We start from the raw sequence: 20,160 nt of genomic DNA on the forward strand, positions 1-20,160 counted from the left end.
GCAAGAATACTGGAGTGGGTAGCCATTTTTTCCTCCATGGATCTTCCTGACCCAGGGATCAAACCCTTGTCTCGTGTATCTCCTGTATTGGCGGGTGGATTCTTTACCACTATACCACCTGGGAAGCCCCTTTTGTAAGGCTATCACCACCATCAGTAGTGTTTCCTCTGATAGATCTGGACAAAGTAAATTGAAAACCTTCTGGAAAGGATTCACCATTCTAAATATCATTAAGAACTTCTGTGATTCATGGAAAGAGGTCAAAATATTAACATTGACAGGAGTTTGGGAAAAGTTGTTTCCAATCCTCATGGATAACTTTGAGGAATTCAGGACTTCAGTGGAGGAAGTAACTGCAGATGTGGTGGAAACAGCAAGAGAACTAGAATTAGAAGTGAAGCCTGAAGATGTGACTGAATTGCTACAATCTCATGATAAAATTTTAATGAAGGAGGAGTTGCTTCTTATGGATGAGCAAGGAAGGTGATTTCTTGAGATGTAATCTACTTCTGGTGAAGATGTTGTGACAATTGTTGAAATGACGATGAATAATTTGTAATGTTATCATAAATTTATTTGATAAATCAACTCCAATTTTGAAAGAAATTCTACTGTGGGTAAAATACCATTGAACAGAATTGCATGCTACAGAGAAATTATTCATGAAAAGAAGAGTCAGTCAATGTGGCAAACTTCATTGTTATCTTATTTTAAGAACTGCTGCAGCCACCTCAACCTAGAGCAATCATCACCCTAATAATTTAGCAGCCATCAACACTGAGATAAGACCTTCAACCAGCAAAAAAAATTATGACTCACTGAAGGCTTAGATAATGGCTAGCATATTTTAATAATGAAGTCTTTTTAAAATTAGGTATGTACATTTTTTGACATAATGCTATTGGACACTTAAGGGACTCTAGTGTATACATAGCTTCTGTATGTACTGCTGCTGCTGCTGCTAAGTCGCTTCAGTCGTGTCCGACTCTGTGCAACCCCATAGACGGCTGCCCACCAGGCTCTGCTCTCCCTGGGATTCTCCAGGCAAGAACACTGGAGTGGGTTGCCATTTCCTTCTCCAATGCATGAAAGTGAAAAGTGAAAGTGAAGTCGCTCAATCGTGTCCGACTCTCAGCGACCCGATGGACTGTAGCCTACCAGGCTCCTCCGTCCATGGGATTTTCCCGGCAAGAGTACTGGAGTGGGGTGCCATTGCCTTCTCCATTGTATATGTACTAGGGAATCAAAAAATTTCATGTGACTCAGTTTACTGCAATATTTGCTTTATTTTGGTGGTCTGTAACCAAACCCACAATATCTCCAAGGTATGCTTGTGTATTGTGATCCCTAGCACAACCTTTGAAAAACTATACAAAGAGATACAGTAAAAAGCCAAACAGATAAATTAAAATAGAATATTTTAAAATGTTCAAATAATTCCAAAAAGGCAGAAAAGGGGAAATAGAGTTAAAATGGAGGCAACACATAGAAAAAAATGGTTTCTGTAAACCTAAAACTACTCTGAAAATAAAGCATGTTTTAAAAAATATAAAATGTTAGCCCTTATCCAAACACATCAATTAATACATTAATTGTAAACAGTCTAAGCATACCAATTAACAGATAGAAATTGTCAGAATGGATTTTTTTAATGATCCAATTTTATGCACCCTAAGTTCAGTTCAGTCACTCAGTTGTGTCCAACTCTTTGCGACCCCATGGACTACAGCACACCAGGCTTCCCTGTCCATCACCAACTCCCAGAGTTTACTCAAACTCATGTCCATTGAGTCAGTGATGCCATCCAACCATCTCATCCTCTGTTGTCCCCTTCTTCTCCCACCTTCAATCTTTCCCAGCATCAGGATCTTTTCAAATAAGTCAGTTCTTCGCATCAGGTGGCCAAAGAATTGGAGTTTCAGCTTCAACATCAGTCCTTCCAATGAATATTCAGGACTGATCTCCTTTAGGATGGACTGGTTGGATCTCCTTGCTGTCCAAGGGACTCTCAAGAGTCTTCTCTAACACCACAGCTCAAAAGCATCAATTCTTCAGCACTCAGCTTTCTTTATAGTCCAACTCTCACATTGATACATGACTACTGGAAAAACCATAGCTTTAACTAGCTTTGACACAAAGTAATGTCTCTTCTTTTTAATATGCTGTCTAGATTGGTCATAACTTTTCTTCCAAGGAGCAAGCATCTTTTAATTTCATGGCTGCAGTCACCATCTGCAATGATTTTGGAGCCCAAGAAAATAAAGTCTGTCACTGTTTCCACTGTTTCCCCATCTGTTTGCCATGAAGTGATGGGACTGGATGCCATGATCTTAGTTTTCTGAATGTTGAGCTTTAAGCCAACTTCACTCTCCTCTTTCACTTTCATCAAGAGGCTCTTTAGTTCTTCTTCGCTGTCTCCCATAAGGGTGGTATCATCTGCGCATCTGAGGTTATTGATATTTCTCCCAGCAATCTTGATCCAGCTTGTGCTTCATCCAGCCCAGCGTTTCTCATGATGTACTCTGTATATAAATTAAATAAGCAGGGTGACAATATACAGCCTTAATGTACTCCTTTCCCGATTTGGAACCAGTCTGTTATTCCACGTCCAGTTCTAACTGTTGCTTCTTACCCTGCATACAGATTTCTCAGGAGGCAGGTCAGGTAGTCTGGTATTCCCATCTCTTGAATAATTTTCCAGTTTGTTGTGATCCACATGGTCAAAGGCTTTGGCACAGTCAATAAAGCAGAAGTAGATGTTTTTATGGAGCTCTCTCACCTTTTCAATGATCCGACGAATATTGGCAATTTGATCTCTGGTTCCTCTGCCTTTTCTAAATCCAGCTTGAACATCTGGAAGTTCACGGTTTATGTACTATTGAAGCCTGGCTTGGAGAACTTTGAGCATTAGTTTGCTAGCATGTGAGATAAGTGCAATTGTGTAGTAATTTGAACATTCTTTGGCATTGCCTTTCTTTGGGATTGGAATGAAACTGACCTTTTCCAGTCCCATGACCACTGCTGAGCTTTCCAAATTTGCTCCCTAAGTAACTTATTTCAAATACAGTTGATCCTTGAACAACACAGATTTGAGCTGTGCGGGGCCACTTATTTGTGGATGATTTTTCAGTACATACATACTGCAGTGCTATACAATCAATGGTGGTTTGAATCCATAAGTGCAGAACTGCATATTCAGAACTACAGATATGCAGTGCTGACTATAAAGTTAAACGTGGATTTTTGACTGCATGGAGGGTCAACACCACCAAAACCCTGCATTGTTAAAGGGTCAACTGTATATTGACTTAGTTAAGTTTAAGAAAAAAGAATAGTAAATGGTATACCATGAAAATATTAATCAAAAGAAATCTAGAATAGCAATGTTAATAACAGTAAACTTCAGAAACTTACCAAAGATAAAGAAGGATATTACATGATGATAAGAGGGTCAGTTTAAAAGAGTGCATAACAATCCTAAATGTGTATGCTTCTAACAGCAGAACATTAAAATACATGAAGCAAAACTGAAAGAACTGAAAGGCAAAATAGACAAATCCGCAAATACATTTTACTTACGGACCTCAAGGCTTCTCTCTCACTAAACATTAGAACTAGTCAACAGAAATGATCAAGAATACAGAACTGAACAATACCATCAAGCAGCTGGATCTCATTGATGTTTACACAACATTTCACCCAGCAACAGAATACACATTCTTTTCAGATGCACATGGAATATTCACCAAGATATATCATGTTGGATCATAAAACACATCTTAACAGACATAAACACACTGCACTACAAATTATGTCTTCTGACCATAAACGAATTATATTGGAAATCAAATATAGAACAGTAACAGAAAAGTCTCCAAACACTTAGAAATTAAACAACACATTTCTAAGTAATTTGTAGGCAAGAGGGGAAATCTCAAGAGAAATTAGGAAATACTTTTCACTGAATGAGAATGAAAATATCAAAATTTGGGGGATATGCCTAAAAAAAAAGAAATTGATAGCATTAAATTCTCACATTAGAAGGGAAGAAAGCCTTACGTCAATAATTAAAACTTTCACCTTAAGAAACTAGACAAAGAAGAACAAGATAGAACCAAATCAGACAGAGGGAAGGAAATAATAGAAATGTAGAAAGCAATGACATTAAACATATACTGTGCCCACAGGGAACATTCAACAGAGTAAAGCTATCAGTTCTCCCCAAATGAATCTACAGATTTGCTACAGTTCCAATTAAAATCCCAACAGGATTTTTTGTAGGTATAGACAAGGTCATTCTGAAATGTATATGAAAAGGCAAAGGAACTTGAATAGTTTAAAACACCAAAATATGAGTAGTAAAAAAAACAACAATCTATCATAATGCATGCATGTAAAGAACCTCTGCTGATTACCAAATGTTACTAATGAAATGCTGTTTGGCTTTGAGTTGCTCATGGTGACACAGAGGAGATCTAAGTCAGGAAGATAGTTCTGTTTTTGGCTCTGAGAAGAATCTGAGACTCCCACCTCAGTCTGCCAGGCATGGTGGCTTGTGGTCTGTGCTCCCCCCTTCCACTACTGAGGACTGGGAATCCTCCAAGTAGGGAACCAGAGCTTGGACCTGTAGTGCAAGTGTTCCCTCTCTGGGCCTCAACTTCTCCACCTCCTGGTCCACCTGTATTCTCACCTGGCACTTTGAGACTCAGAGGTAAATTCCCAGCCTCTACATGGGACCTCTGTGGCCCAGAAAGATGGAGGAATCTAGAGGCGCACAAACATCCTGATTTTCAGAAAGAAGGCAGGAGCTGTGGGCAGGAAGCCAGGTTGCTGTTGACATTGGGCAGTCCTCGTGCCCCTAGGCAGACCACAGCTAGACAGGTCAGGTACCTTCCCACTCCAGTCCCACCAATTCAGTGAGAAAATGAGGCCCAGAGAAGGGAAGCATTCTGTCCCAGGCTATACCATAGATCAGTGGCCAAAATAGGACCAGGATCTAATAGTCATCCATCCACTTACTCATTGCTTCATTTTAGATGTGTTTGGGGGTATAGTCACAGCTATGGTTTTTCCATTAGTCATGTATGGATGTCAGAGTTGGACCATAAAGAAGGTTGAGTGCCAAAGAAGTCATATTTTCAAACTGTGGTGCTGGAGAAGACTCTTGCAAGTCGCTTGGACTGCAAGGAGATCAAAGCAATCAATCCTAAAGGAAATCAACCCTGAATATTCATTGGAAGGACTGATGTTGAAGCTGAAGCTCCAATACTTTGGCCACCTGATGTGAAGAGTTGAGTCATTGAAAAGGACCCTGATGCTGGGAAAGATTGAAGACAGGAGGAGAAGGAGGAGACAGAGGATGAGATGGTTGGATGGCATCACTGACTCAATGGATGTGAGTTTGAGCAAACTCCTGGAGATAGTGAAGGATAGGGAAGCCTGGCATGCTGCCATCCATGGGGTCGCAAAGAGTCAGACATGACTTCGTGACTGAACAGCAACAACCATGTGCCTAAGCACAGTTCAGGCACTGGGGATGCTGCAGTGGACATGAAAGATTGTTCCAGGGTTCTTGATCTTGTAGGGAAACAGAGAAGAAGTAAGTAAACAAACAGACATGAGAATTTTGGTAGGTATCAAAGACTGTGAGAAAATAACCCTGGTGATGAAATGTCTAAGGCCTCCAAAGGAGGTCTGTATGCTGTGATCTGAGATCCAGTATGCATTTCTCCTTTACTCTCACACTCACAACATTTCTGACACCAGTTGGGTGTCCTACAATTCAGATTTGTTTCCTAAGCACTCTTTCTCAAGAAGCTACTGGAGGATGAGCTCCATCAAAATGAGGAAGTAAACCAGAAAAGAAGACATGAGCTACAGAAAGCAGGAGACCCAACACAAGAGAAATGATAAGGGAATCCTTTGGAGGATGGTGAAAACTGTTCCAGGATAGTGGAATTTGGACCATGACCCAAGTCAGACCATGACCCAAGACTCCTCCACTCACCTCCTCTGGTAGCCTCTGCCCAGTGAGGGCAGTGCTGCTGTTTCCTTGCATGGCAGGTGTGTGCTATCCCTCCGATTTTAAGACTAAGAAGTATGTTGCTTGGGGTAGATGCACAAGATGCTATAAAGAAAAGCAAGGGAACAATTAACACAAAAACCAGGATGGTTTTTGCCTAAAGGTTAGGAAGTCACCTGATTTATTAGGGAAAGTGCATAGGGATTTAATGGTACTGGTAATTGTCTTTTTCTTAGCCTGGCTAGCAGTCCACAGATGTTCATTCTTATTGTTACAATAATCATAAAAGTAATTCTTATTTAAATTGTAGATGCATTTAAAGAATCTTTTGTGTTTAAGAGGAAAGAGTATCAAGAGAACATCTCTGTGGTTGTCTCCAAGCATGGTCCCATATTTACTCTGGTTGGATAACCTGGGTGGGTCCCTTGCTCAGGGATGGGATGAAGGGCCTACCGGAGGAGGTGAGTGGAGGAGTCTTGGGTCATGGTCTGACTTCCTGAGGTGACAAGACCCTTTCTGGGGAACTTGCGAGTAAGGCCATGACCAAGCCTTGGGAGACAGGGCTCTCCACAGTTGGGTGCCTGGCAAGACTGAGGTGTCAGTCAGGCACTGGACATGCAGCAGAAGTTTGAGCAGTGAGAGTGGGCTGCTCTGTCAATTCTGTTCGCTTTCATTCACCAGCACCCAGTTTACCCCTACTAGTCCCACCCCTCCCTAACCAGGTTCTAGCCAGTGGGGATAAATAGTTCCTGAAAGTAAGAAAACATGGCGGTTAGAAGGGTAAAACAAAACCACTTCATTGTAGTTTGGGGGAGCAACTGGCCAGTGTAGTTTGATTCCCTAATAAAGACTGGTGTCTTTCAGCCCAGTGAGGTCCCTTCTAGAAGTATGTCCTCAGGAAACAGTGTCAAGGTTATAGACCAAGAGTAAGGAACTGACCGGAAGGATTATGGAGCAAGAGAGAGACCAGCTTCCCCTTTTCGAAAGGCTCTGTTTTTACTTACTGACCTCTGGTAAGTATTGCTGCTGTCAAGCTGCACTCCACAGATTGCCTGCAAGCTGAGCCCTGGGATTTCAGAAACCCTAGCTTCCCAAGATACGGAAGCAGCAGGCTCTGTCAGCAAGAGCTGAGGGCCATATGGAACACAAAAGCAACCCACCCCAGTCCTCTCCTCACAGTCAACTCTGTTGGCTGGCCTCCCAAAGGTAAGGCCAGGTGCATTCCCATGCTGGGTAAGTGCAACCTCTGGGCTCAGGTCTGGGGGAGACTCTAGCACCCTCACGGTGTTCCCTTCAAACAGCAGGGAACAGGGAGGAGCCCTTCATGAGACCCAAACTGAAGAGAGATGAGTATCCCAGCTCCAGGCTTTGCTTAGGGAAGGAGGGAAGGAGGACCACAGAGTTTGTTGGGCCTTGGACAGATGCTGCCGCAGCTCAGAGCAGCCAAGCATGAGATGGCATAGTCCAGGCCCTTACCTCAGTTGGACCCTTACCTCCTCTGAGGTTCCAGTGAGTCTGGGGGGAAGGGCTTGGCCATATGTTGCAACTTCTTCTTGAGCTGAGTCCTTTAGGGGCCGCTTGGGGTTTCCTGCCTGCTGGAGGCTAGGCCATGCTGAGATTCCAGTAATCAGGTTGCCATCCTTAAGCTCTCAGCCTCTGAGCACAGCTCCCCTGTAAATCTCTGAGCTGTGTCTGTCTTCCACTCAGCATTTTCCAATCACCTTCCCAGGGCCAGGAGTAGAAGCTGGGCCTGGAGTTTGGAATCTGGGTAATAGTTACTAGCTGGTAACCTTGTCCACTCTACTTTACCTTGTAGGGCCCAGATTTGCTCATCTATGGAAGTGGACGATGAGTCCCGTATGGTCATTTTAAGGACTAAATGACATGTGAGAACAAAAGACACATAAAGCCTGATGTAGAATCTGGTTCTTCTTGAAATGAAACCCCTGAGAGTCAGAACCTGTCTGGATCAGGTTGAGCAAGTACTTGATCCAGGACCCTTGAAACAGCCCCAAGTTTAGCTTCCCTTCCCCTAGGGCACAGACTTTCCCTGTTCCTTCCCAGTCAGTCCCAATCCCAAAGAAGCCCCCTTGACTCACTCAGTCACACCGTGGGCCAGCAGAGGCTCCAGATGCCCAACCTGGGGAGTGGTTCTTGCCTGGACCCTGTGAGAAAAGCCTGGAATTGAGGCATCTTCTTAGAGCTTCAGATAGCCATGCACAGAGGGAAGTAAAACTGAAATATGGGCCTGAAGAGGCCATCTAGATGGTTAGCTCTTTCTTTCTTTTTAAATTATTTTTAATTGGAGAATTGCTTTAAAATGTTGTGTTGCTTTCTGCTGTACATCAGTGTGAATCAGCTATCAGTTCAGTTCAGTCACTCAGTTGTATCCAACTCTTTGCGACCCCATCAATCGCAGCACGTCAGACCTCCCTGTCCATCACCAACTCCCGGAGTTTACTCAAACTCATGTCCATCGAGTCGGTGATGCCATCCAGCCATCCCATCCTCTGTCATCCCCTTCTCCTCCTGCCCCCAATCCTTCCCAGCATCAGGGTCTTTTCCAATGAGTCAACTCTTCGCATGAGGTGGCCAAAGATTTGGAGTTTCAGCTTCAACATCAGTCCTTCCAATGAATACCCAGGACTGATCTCCTTTAGGATGGACTGGTTGGATCTCCTTGCAGTCCAAGGAACTCTCAAGAGTCTTCTCCAACACCACAGTTCAAAAGCATCAATTCTTCGGCGCTCAGCTTTCTTCACAGTCCAACTGTCACATCCATACATGACCACTGGAAAAACCATAGCCTTGACTAGACAGACCTTTGTTGGCAAAGTAATGTCTCTGCTTTTTAATATGCTGTCTAGGTTGGTCATAACTTTCCCTCCAAGGAGTAAGCATATTTTAATTTCATGGCTGCAGTCACCATCTGCAATGATTTTGGAGCCCAGAAAAATAAAGTCTGACACTGTTTCCACTGTTTCCCCATCTATTTCCCATGAAGTGATGGGAGCAGATGCCATGATCTTAGTTTTCTGAATGTTTAGCTTTAAGCCAACTTTTTCACTCTCCTCTTTCGCTTTCAAGAGGCTTTTTAGTTCCTCTTCACTTTCTGCCATAAGGGTGGTGTCATCTGCATATTTGAGGTTATTGATATTTCTCTTGGCAATCTGGATTCCAGCTTGTGCTACTTCTAGCCCGGCGTTTCTCATGATGTACTCTGCATATAAGTTAAATAAGCAGGGTGACAATATACAGCCCTGACGTAGTCCTTTTCCTATTTGGAACCAGTCTGTTGTTCCATGTCCAGTTCTAACTGTTGCTTCCTGACCTGCATACAGGTTTCCCAAGAGGCAGGTCAGGTGGTCCGGTATGCCCATCTCTTTCAGAATTTTCCACAGTTTATTGTGATCCACACAGTCAAAGGCTTTGACATAGTCAATAAGGCAGAAATAGATGTCTATTCCCACTAGTATTGTTTTTGTTGGGGTTTTTTCCATGGTTGGTTTCTGGAAAATCCAAGACTATTAGAATTAATGAGGTATAAAAATCCATATACAAAACCCACTAGCATTACTCAACTAAAGATATAATGGGGGGACATAGGGGAAGATAGTGGCATAGGAAGTACCAGGATCCCATCCCCAGCTATATGACAGTAAAGCTGACATAATCTGTCTAATGTAATTATTTTCACACTCTGGAGTCTATTTAAAGGCTTGCAACTCCAAGAGGAAGACTTAAACCGTGAGTCTTAATTAATTTTGGTCAGTTTCAGGTCTGAATATGCTAACAGTGTCCTCCACCCTTCAGCCTCATGGCAGACAGCTGTGCCGGTGGCGAGCAGTTTGCCCGTGGTTTATGGGAGCCAGAGTGGGCAATAAAGCCCTTGGTCTCCAAATATTGGGGACCTGAACTTTTATGCTTATTGCTTCTGATCATGGAGGCACAGATGCAGAAGCAAGCCAACATAAACAATCCCCACTAGCTGAATAGGCTTCAGGGAATATAAAGAGCCAGAGCCTGGTTACCCCTCCCTTCTTTTTTCTAATATACCCCTTTAGGGAGCCAGACATTCAAGGATTAGGACTTTTTATTTGTTGCTTAATAAAAGCAGCCACATGTAGGGGAGAATTTTTAAAGTTACTGTACATGCCTGTAGAAAAGTGCAGGTTCAAAAAGATCCAAAATTTTAGATCTTAATTTTACACATTAGGCTGATCCCAGCACAAAGGTACTGTGAAGAAATTAAAAAACAAAACAAACAGGAAACCCTGGGGAAATCTGATTTCCAGATTTCAGTTACTACATTGTAAGACTCAAACATCCAGTTTTCAACAAGAAATAAAAAATCATAAGGCATACAAAGAAATGGACCATTGAAAGGACAAACAAATCAACACAAACCATCCCTGAGAAAGACCAGATGATAGACTTATTAGACAAAGATGAGGTGACCAGTTAAGAAAACTATGCAGAAACAAAATAGAAATATCAATAAAGAGATGGAAAACATAAAAAAGAACCAAAAGAAGTTTTGGAGCAGAAAAGTACAGTACCTGAAATAAAAAATTCACTAGATACATTCCAAAGCAGATTTGAACAGATAGAAAAATCAGTGTACTTGAAGTGAGGATGACTGAGATTACTGAGTCTTAAGAGCTAAAGGAAATAAAGGAAAAATACTGAAGAAGAGTGAACAGAGCTGAAGGAGCCTGGGGGACACGAGTAAGCAAACATACACAATGTTAGACTCCCAGAAAGAGAGATAAAGGAGCATAGAGATTACATGAAGAAATGATGGTTGGAAACTCCCCAAATTTGATGAAAAACATGAATATAAGTGTTCAAGGAGTTCAATAAACTCCAAGTAAAATGCACTCAAAGAGACACACGATGAGATACATTGTAACCAAATAGTGAAAAATAAGACAAACGGAATATTGCAAGCATTAAGAGAAGCAAATTGCCACCTACAAGAGACCCTCAATAAGATTATTTGCAGATTTCTCATCAGAAACCTTGAAGGCCAGAAAGCAGTGGGTTGATAGAGTCCAAGTTCTGACAGTAAACACATTGCCAACCAAGAATTCAATATATAGCACAACTATCCATCAGAAACTAGAAAAAGAAGAGCAATCGAAACCCAAATCTAGCAGAATGAAGGAGTTTATGAAGATCAGAGACTAAATAAATAAAATATGGAATAGAAAACAATTACAGAAAAATCAATGAAACCGAAGGTTGTCTCTTCAAAAAGATTAACAGAAATGGCAAGCATTTAACTAGATTGACAATAAAAAAGGAAATTACTCAATTATTAGTTAGAAGTGAAAGTGGGGACATTACTTTCAATTCTACAGAAATAAAAAAGGTGTGTTAGGAAGTACTGTAAACAATTGTATGAAAACAAAATGGATAACCTCAATGAAATGTACAAATTCCTAGAAACAAAAAACCTACCAAGATTGAATCACAAAGAAAATCTAAATAAACCTATAATTAATAAGGAGATTGAATCAGTAATCAAAATCCTTCTGACAAAGAAAAGCCCTGGAGCTGATGGCTTCACTGATTACTTCTACCAAACATTTAAAGAAGAATTAACACCAATCCTCCTCAAACTTTTCTTAAAAAGAAGAGAGTACACTTTCTCATTCTATGAGAGCAGCATTTTTCTGATGTGAAAGCAAGACAAAGACACTGCAAAAAAAGAAAACTTTAGACCAATACTTCTCATGAACATTGATGCAAAAATCCTCTACAACATACTAGCAAATTGAATTCAGCAGCATATTAGATGGACCCAGTGGGATTTATTCTTAGAATTAAAGATGACTCAACATGTTAAAATCAATTAATGTAATGCATTAAGAGGAAGAAGGAAAAAAATCATTTTGATTGATGCAGAAAAATAATTTTACAAAATCCAGTATCTTTTAATGATAAAAACACTCAACAAACTAGGAATAGAAGGAAAGTACCTCTACATAATAAAAGCCATTCATGAAAAACCCACAGTAACATTATACTCACTGATCAGGAACAAGACAAGGATACCAATTTTTGCCAATTCTTTTCAACATGTTGTTGGTGTTCAGTGGCAAAATCATGTCCAGCTCTTCAGGACCCCATGGACTGAAGAACACCAGGCTTCTCTGTCCTTCACTACCTCCAGGAGTGTGCTGAACCTCATGGCCATTGAGATGATGAAGTCATCCAACCATCTCATCCTCTGTTTTTCCCTTCTCCTCCTGTCCTCAATCTTTCCCAGGATCAGGGTTTTTTCCAGTGAGCCAGTTCTTTACATCAGGTGGCCAAAGTATTGGAGCTTCAGCTTCAGCATCAGTCCTTCCAGTGAATATTCAGGGTTGATTTCCTTTAGGATTGACTGGTTTGATCTCCTTGCAGTCCAAGGAACTCTCAAGAGCCTTCTCCAGCACCACAGTTCGAAAGCAAGACTTCTTTGGTGCTCAACCTTCTTTATGGTCCAACTCTCACATCCATACATGACTACTGGAAAAACCATAGCTTTAATTGTATTCAGCATAGCTTTAACTCTATTCAACATAGTGCAAGAATTTCTAGCCAGAGCAAGAAAAAGAAATAACATGCAGCTAAATTAGAAAGAAAGAAGTAAAATTAGCTGTTTGCAAATGAATGGCCTTATATGTGGAAAACCCTAAAGATAGCACACCAAAAGAAAAACAAACAAACAAAAAAAAAAACCTGTTAGAACTAATTAACAAATTCAGCAAAGTAATAGGATACAAAATCAACCCCAGAGAATTAGTTGTGTATCTATACACTAACAATGAACAATCCAAAAAGGAAAATAGGAGAAAAGCTCCATTTACAATAGCATCAAAAAGAATAAGCTCAGAAACTTACATTTAGAAATCAAATCAGTTTAGCCCAGGAGGCAAAACACTTATACCCTGAAACCACAGAACTTTATTAAAAGAAATGATACCAACAAATGGAGACAACCTGTGTCATGGATTGGAAGACTTAATGTTATTAAGATGTTGCCGCTGCTGCTGCTGTTAAGTCGCTTCAGTTGTGTCCGACTCTTTGCGACCCCATAGACAGCAGCCCACGAGGCTCCCCCGTCCCTGGGATTCTCCAGGCAAGAATACTGGAGTGGGTTGCCATTTCCTTCTCCAGTGCATGAAAGTGAAAAGTGAAAGTGAAGACGCTTGGTCGTGTCTGACTCTTAGTGACCCCATGGACTGCAGCCTACCAGGCTCCTCCATCCGTGGGATTTTCCAGGCAAGAGTACTGGAGTGGGTTGCAATGCCTTCTCTGTGTTAAGATGTTAACACTATCCAAAGCAATCTGCAGATTTAATGCAACCTGTATCAAAATTACAATTGTGTTTTTTGCAGAAATAGAAAACTATCTAAAATTTATTTGGCATCTTAAAGAACCCTGAATAGCCAAAACAATCTTGAAATAGAAAAACAAAGCTGTAGGAGTTGTACCTTCTGATTTCAAAATTTACTAGAGTAATCAAAACAGTATGGTTTTGCTGTAAAGACAAACACATAAACCAATGGAATAGAATAGATAGCCCAGAAATAAATGAGAGTGTATAGTCAAATTGTTTTTGACAAGAATGTCAAGACCATTCAATGGGCAAAGAACAATCCTTTCCCAAATGATGCTGGGAAAATTGGATATCCACATGTCAAATAATAAAGTTGGACCCTTTTCCAACACCATGTACAAAAATTAATGCAAAATGAATAAAAGACCTAAACATAAGAGCTGAAACTATAGAACTCTTAGAAGAAAACACTCGGGAAAAACTTCATGACCTTGCATTTGGCAATCATTTCTTATACATGACATCAAAGGCACAGGCAACAAAAGAGAAAAATAGATGAATTGGACTTCACCCAAATGAAAAACTGTGGTGCATCAAAGAACACTGTCGTCAGGGTAAAAAGGCAACCCACATAATAGAGGAAAATATTTGTAAAACACAAAACTAATGAGGTATTAATATCTGAAATATATAAAGAACTCTTCAAAGTGAACAACAACAACAAAAAGCTAAACACAAAAATTAGCCAAGAATTTGGACATTTCTCCGAGGAAGATGTATATGAATGGCCAATAGGCACATGAAAAGGAGTTCAACATCTTTGATCATTAGGGAAATAAACATCAAAACCATGATAAGATGGCATTTCATATCCTAATGGTGGATCACATCACATATAAAGAAAATGTGCACATCAAAAATTTAAAAAATTGATATTAGCATGGATGTAGAGAAATTGGAGGAGAAGGCAATGGCAACCCACTCCAGTTCTCTTGCCTAGAAAATCCCATGGACGGAGAAGCCTGGTGGGCTGCAGTCCATGGGGTCGCTAGGAGTCGGACACGACCTGAGCGACTTCACTTTCCCTTTTCATTCTCATGCATTGGAGAAGGTAATGGCAACCCACTCCAGTGTTCTTGCCTGGAGAATCCCATGGACAGAGGAGTCTGGCGGGCTGCAGTTGGGGTTGCAAAGAGTCAGACGTGACTGAAGCGACTTAGCACCCATGCACTCCAGTGACTCTACTGGACCCAGACTTTTCCTGGAGCGTTTTTTGATTACTACATTGTAGAGAAAAAGGAAGTAGATTAGTGGCTGTTTGATGACCACCTGCTTGTGGCTGATTGCCTAGTAACTGCTAAGGGGATGAGGGTTTCTTTTCTGAGAGTGACAAAAGTATTCTAAAATTAGCTTGTGGTGATGGTTGGACAACTGTGTGAATATATTAAAAACACTGAATTGTTCACTGAGTGAGTGAACTCTATGGTATGTGAATTATATTTTAGGAAAATTGTTTTAAAAAGCAAAAAAAAAATAGTTAAAATGGTAAATTTTACATTAAGCAAAAAAAATAACTATATGCTTAACAATTTTTGAAAAAGATATAATGGAAGAGAGGGAAGAAAGATTGGAAGTCAAATATGTAAACGTGTAAATGTCTACTACACAGGAAAGCAAGGCAGATGTGACTCTGATTTGAAGTTGTGACCTGCCACAAGGATAATCCCCAGCAGCTATTGATAGCTGGTTTCAGGAGCAACCAGCCACAAAGCTGGATGAGCAGGGTAGAGGGCGGTAGGCCACAGCCAGCTTGGACAGCCTGGTGAAGCTCAGGAGTACTGTTGACAAGGCTTTCCGGCACAGATCTCCACTAGCATTTGGAATGATTACTCACATTGTGTTCTAGGCCCCTGCAGGTGGTGAGTGCCCACGGGGAGGACTGACCTTGCTGGTCCTTTCTTCTCCATGCCAGGTACTGTGCTGAGTGCTTTGTGTAGGTTCCTCTCCATAAATGGAAGAGGAGAGATTCTCTTCCTGTTCTCAGGGCACAAAGGCACTTTTCAGGGTCACTTTCTAGGGGTGTCCTCTCCCTCTGTCCCCTTGGTCAGGCCAGACCCAGTGCCCACTCAGGAAAGGATGCTTGAGAGAGCATCTCTTCTCCTGTCCCCTGGACTCGCTGCACTAACCAGCTGCACACATTTCTTCCGTGGGTTCTTCAGAGTTCCATTTATGGAGGCCTTTTTATGCCAATGACCAGTGCTGGGGGTGGGACCAGCAGAATGGGTCTTGTAGACTGGCCACCCAGGAGCCAGAGATGTCGTTTCTAATCAGAATTTGCAACAGGTTACAGGGAGAAGCTCCCAGGTGTCTGGCAGGAGAAAGCAAATCTTGCTTGCCTCAAAAGGGTTCTATTAATATGTAGTGGAACTGGGCTCCAGTTTCGGGCTTTGCATGAGGGGCAGAGGCGGCACCCACCCCAGAGCTGACCAGCATACCCCACTGAGCACTGGCAGTCCCCATGTATCCACATGTGCAGCTGCTTGCCCACTGAGGGACAGGAGACAATTTTGTGAAATGTTTAGTCTCATCAGCTGAAAACTGAACACCCACCGCTTTGCTGGAAAGGTGAAATCAAGCTGGGACTGCCCAGGCTGCTGTCTCCACTGGTTCCCACACCCCCAGCCCCTGTACCCCTATTTGTATGCCCTCAGGACAGCCCTCTGTGGGGCTCCTTCGGGCACCCAACCTCAGCTTGGACTCTCCAAGTCCTTCTGACTCTGCTTTCAGGGCCAGGTCACCCAGAGGACAGAAGTCAGAAACAGGCTGGGGCCAGGTCTGCCGTGGGGGTATCCAGGCTAAGGCGAGCAGGGTGATGGGGAGATGAATCCCTGGAAGGCCCCTGGAGTGAGCCTGCAGGACTCCACAGTTAAGACTGTGGGGGCAACTTGAATGTCACATGGGGGACGGTTAATCAGTCACAGGCTTGGCCAGGACTTGTTCCCACATCTGCCCCCAAAGGCTTCATTCAGGAAGACTGCTCAACAGGGATATATGTAGAGCCCGAGAGAGGAAGCCCTGTCCACTGCACTCTCATGGATGGGCCCCTGCTGCAGGCCAGGCCCTTGACTTAGTACTGGATCAGAAGTGCCTGAAATCAGCTTGATTTCACCTTTCCAGTGCCTGTTCTGCCCCCACCTGAAGGAGGTCTGGCTGGAGACTTTGCACCAGTGCTGGCTGCACCCCAAGCACTCCGCAGTGCTGACAAGGAGAGGCTTCTGATGTCCACCAGAAGTCAGGCCCAGCCTTGACGGGGTCGCTGCAGGGAAGCTTTCAGCCATGTCCAGAGGGAACGGAGGATTGAAGATGATGGGAAAGCCTTCCTGCAGGGGGGGACAGCTGCACAGGTCACTGGGCTCTCATCGCAAAGAGCCCGGAAGGCCAAGCTGTGGAGGCTGCACCTGAGAAGCTCAAACACACTCAGGTTACGGAGCAGTCCACAGAGCAGCTTCGGGCACAGCAGGATCCAGGCCGTGGCCACTGAACTCAAGAACGTGCTTTCCTGGCTCCTTGAGGGACAAGATGGTCCAACAGTGCCATTGCATCAGCTCAGGGACCTAGGGGAAAGAGCTTTCAAGCGTGTACACAAGTTCTAGGATTGCATCTGAACCCTCTAGTTAGGATCAGGTCCGCCTCTGATTCATTCTTGTGGCCAACAGCACGGCAAATATGCTGATGGTCTAAGCCTGGTCAAAAACAACCTTCACTGTAAGACTCGACACTGGAAGCAGTCAATCCCTAAACGGCTAGGACTGATAATGAAGCAGAGATGGCTCCTGGGGGATGCAGCGGCTTGGGGGGCTGCCGTCCCTGGCAGACCTCCCAAGAAGTGATCACTGGGCTCGAGTGGGCGCAGAAGTGCCCGTGGGAGGCAGGGCCTGCCCAGCCAGGGATCCTGGCGGACCAGCGGATCCAACCGCCACCTTGCCATTGCAGGTGGGCATGCCCCGGACACTCAGCGCGTCCGACATGGTCACCCCGGGCAGCCTCGGCCCACCCCCCAGCGAGCCCACGGACGGCGAGCAGGCTGGGCAGCCCCTCCTGGATGGAGCTCTGTCCTCAGCCTCCCTGGACACCCTGATCGAGCACCTGGTGCCCACCGCCGACTACTACCCTGAGGTGGGTGATCCACCCAGTGGGGAGGAGGGGTAGCAAAGTGGGCTCTGTCCCACCGTGCCGGGGGAGACGGCAGAGCTGGGGCTGGCTGGGCCTGGGGGTGCCGGGGCTGGCTGGCACATCCTCCCGGGCCTTGTGAACATGTGCTGCCTTTCTGCTGTGTCCCCCCAGAAAGCCTACATCTTCACCTTCCTGCTGAGCTCTCGCCTCTTCATCGAGCCCCAGGAGCTCCTGGCCCGGGTCTGCCACTTGTGCATCGAGCAGCAGCAGCTGGACAAGCCAGTGCTGGACAAGGTGAGCGGCAGGGCCGAGTAGCGGGCCTCTGAGTGTGCGGCTCTCCCCTGACATGCCCCTGTGAATCCGTATCTTGGATAGGCAGAGATTGCCCCTATTCACCTGCCAGGGGGTTCTGACTTGTCTGAAGCCCAGAGCCAGAAGGGCAGAGTCAGAGTCTTTAACCCCAGTGCTGTCTTCCAGGGTCTCAGGGGAGCCCCTGGGCTCACACAGCCCAGACCTGGGCCCCCAGAGGATCATGAGGCGAGCCCCGTCTGTGGCCGGGGGTGGTCCTGCAGCGCCTGCTGCGCGGCCTGCCCCCCGCATCTTCTGTTCCATCCTTCCTTCTGCCGGTCCGCTGATGGCTCAGCCTTCCCTCAGTGCCCCCCATCCTTTCCTCTGTCCCTCGCTGTATCCCACGGGCTGCGACTGTACCTACACACGAGTCAGGAGGGTCCCACTGTCCCGTGACAGAAACCTGATTTCAGCTGACCTAAGGCCAAGGGGCTGCACTGGCTTACATAACTGCAGTCTCAAGCTACTGCTGGCTCCAGGGGCTCAAACATCAAGTGGTCTTTTTCCCCTAAGACCCGTTGCTTTGTTCTCCTCTGGGCCAGACTCTCTCTTGCTAAGGCAAGTTCTCTGCCTGGTGAGAGGCGGCCTCTGCGGATCCAGGGTCCTGGTCTGCCCTTCCCAATCCTATGGGAGGAGGACTCCAATAAAGATCCTGATCTCGTTGGCTTAGCTTAGGCAGCATGCCCCTCTGTGGGCCAATGCCATGCCCTGACTGGCCAGCACTTGTCTGGGATGTTCCTGAAGCCCTGGGGTAGGGCCAGCTGGAAATGGGGGAGAGGGGGCCCCCACAGGCGAACTGAGATGTGGCCACCACAGAAAGGGAGATAGGATGACTGGCAATTATGAGTAAGAGATGACCCCCATTCCAAACATGTGTCTGTCCCCCTCTGCTCTCCGTGGTCAGCCCCCATGCCCCGTCTGTCTCCTGGGACAGAGGAAGGAGAGGCCCACCTCCCCCGGCCATCGCTGCTGACCCCCGGGCAGCCACATGCACAGTTTGTGGCTGAGGCAGTGGCCGCTGCGACCACCCACCTCCCATGCATCCCTCACCACATGCAGACGACCCTTGGCTTGCCTTGCAGGCCCAGGTCCGGAAGTTTGGCCCCAAACTGCTCCAGCTGTTGGCCGAGTGGACAGAGACATTTCCGCGGGACTTCCAGGAGGAGTCAACCATCGGTCACCTGAAGGACGTGGTGGGCCGCATCGCCCCCTGTGACGAGGTGGGCAAGCCAGGCCAGAGTCCTTTCAACCTGTCTCCACCCTCACACCTGGTTCCCAAGCCTCTTCCCAGGCTGGCCTCTGTGCCCTCATCTCCCCACCCGCACCCTGGGGCCCCTATGAAATCAGCCCCTTCCTGTCCCATCAGAGAACCAGGCACTGGCAGAGCTGGCAGGGAAATCAGGCCTCTAGGTCCAGACCTGGTCTCTTGAGCTCTCTCCTATCCTGGTCTCATCAGACGGCAAGCGAAGGGCTCTTAACAGCTGCCTGGTCAGGTCAGTGGCCCAACAGGCTGGCTTGGCAGAACCCTCTTCCCCAGTGGCTTGGGAGGCAGCCTGTGTACAGGGCATCAGGTGCCTCTGCACCCCACACCTTGCCCTGTTCTCCCAGCTCATTACTCTGGGGAAGGCACTTAAAGGTGAAAGAGGAACAAAACTCCCTACCTCCCAGGATTGGGGTGAGAAGACTGAGCGGGGACTGCATGTCACTTGCCTTGGGAAGAAACCGAATGTGGCAAGTTGATAGCCCCAGAGTGGGTCTGCACCCAGAGCCAGCAAGAGCCAAGGGAAAACTGCTAAGGCAGGCTGAGCAACAGGAAGCTGCAAAGGCCAAGGCCCAATGAGGCTCAGAAAGGGAGGCCCTGCCCTGGGGTCGTTTCAGAGACAGAGCAGGCAAGTTAGTTGTTCTGAGAGCTTGATGAGATGAAGGTCATCTCCTCCTCTGCATCCCTTGATCCATCTGGGGATTGATTACTACACTTGGCTTAGGTGCAGCAGGCAACAGGTTCAGGGAAGGCTCTGGATGATTAGTTGACTGGATGGATTAGGAGAAGGAAGCAGGAAGGGGAAATGCTGACTGACTGATTTGCTACATAGTTGGCTACTTTGATGGGTAACTGGAGGGGGGAAGAGAGATGTTTGGGCAGTGGGGTAGGCAGGGAGATTAATAGGATAAGTGGCTGTGGAAGACTGATGGAAAGAAGTGAAGGAGAAAGGCAGAATGATAACTAGTGAGTGGGTAGATGGATGAACAGATGGATGGGCGGGTGGGTGAATAGATAGGTGGACGG

At 45.2% G+C, this 20,160-nt stretch overlaps 1 protein-coding gene across 5 annotated transcripts in view; it reads left to right on the forward strand.

Moving 5' to 3' along the window:
- The window catches only part of RASGEF1C (RasGEF domain family member 1C), a 94,254-nt gene that overhangs the window by 39,754 nt on the left and 34,340 nt on the right, over positions 1 to 20,160 (forward strand). For all 5 annotated transcript variants that reach the window (XR_006342560.1, XM_043910677.1, XM_043910674.1 and 2 more), the window contains 3 exons: positions 17,346 to 17,528; positions 17,697 to 17,819; positions 18,956 to 19,093. Coding sequence is in view for 4 of the 5 variants with exons in the window: in XM_043910674.1 (XP_043766609.1) it covers positions 17,346 to 17,528; positions 17,697 to 17,819; positions 18,956 to 19,093 (444 nt within the window). In the remaining variant the exon portion in view is untranslated. The remainder of the gene's footprint in view (positions 1 to 17,345; positions 17,529 to 17,696; positions 17,820 to 18,955; positions 19,094 to 20,160) is intronic.

The sequence above is a fragment of the Cervus elaphus genome, chromosome 9 (genome assembly GCF_910594005.1).
Source record: "Cervus elaphus chromosome 9, mCerEla1.1, whole genome shotgun sequence".
NCBI lineage: Eukaryota > Metazoa > Chordata > Mammalia > Artiodactyla > Cervidae > Cervus > Cervus elaphus.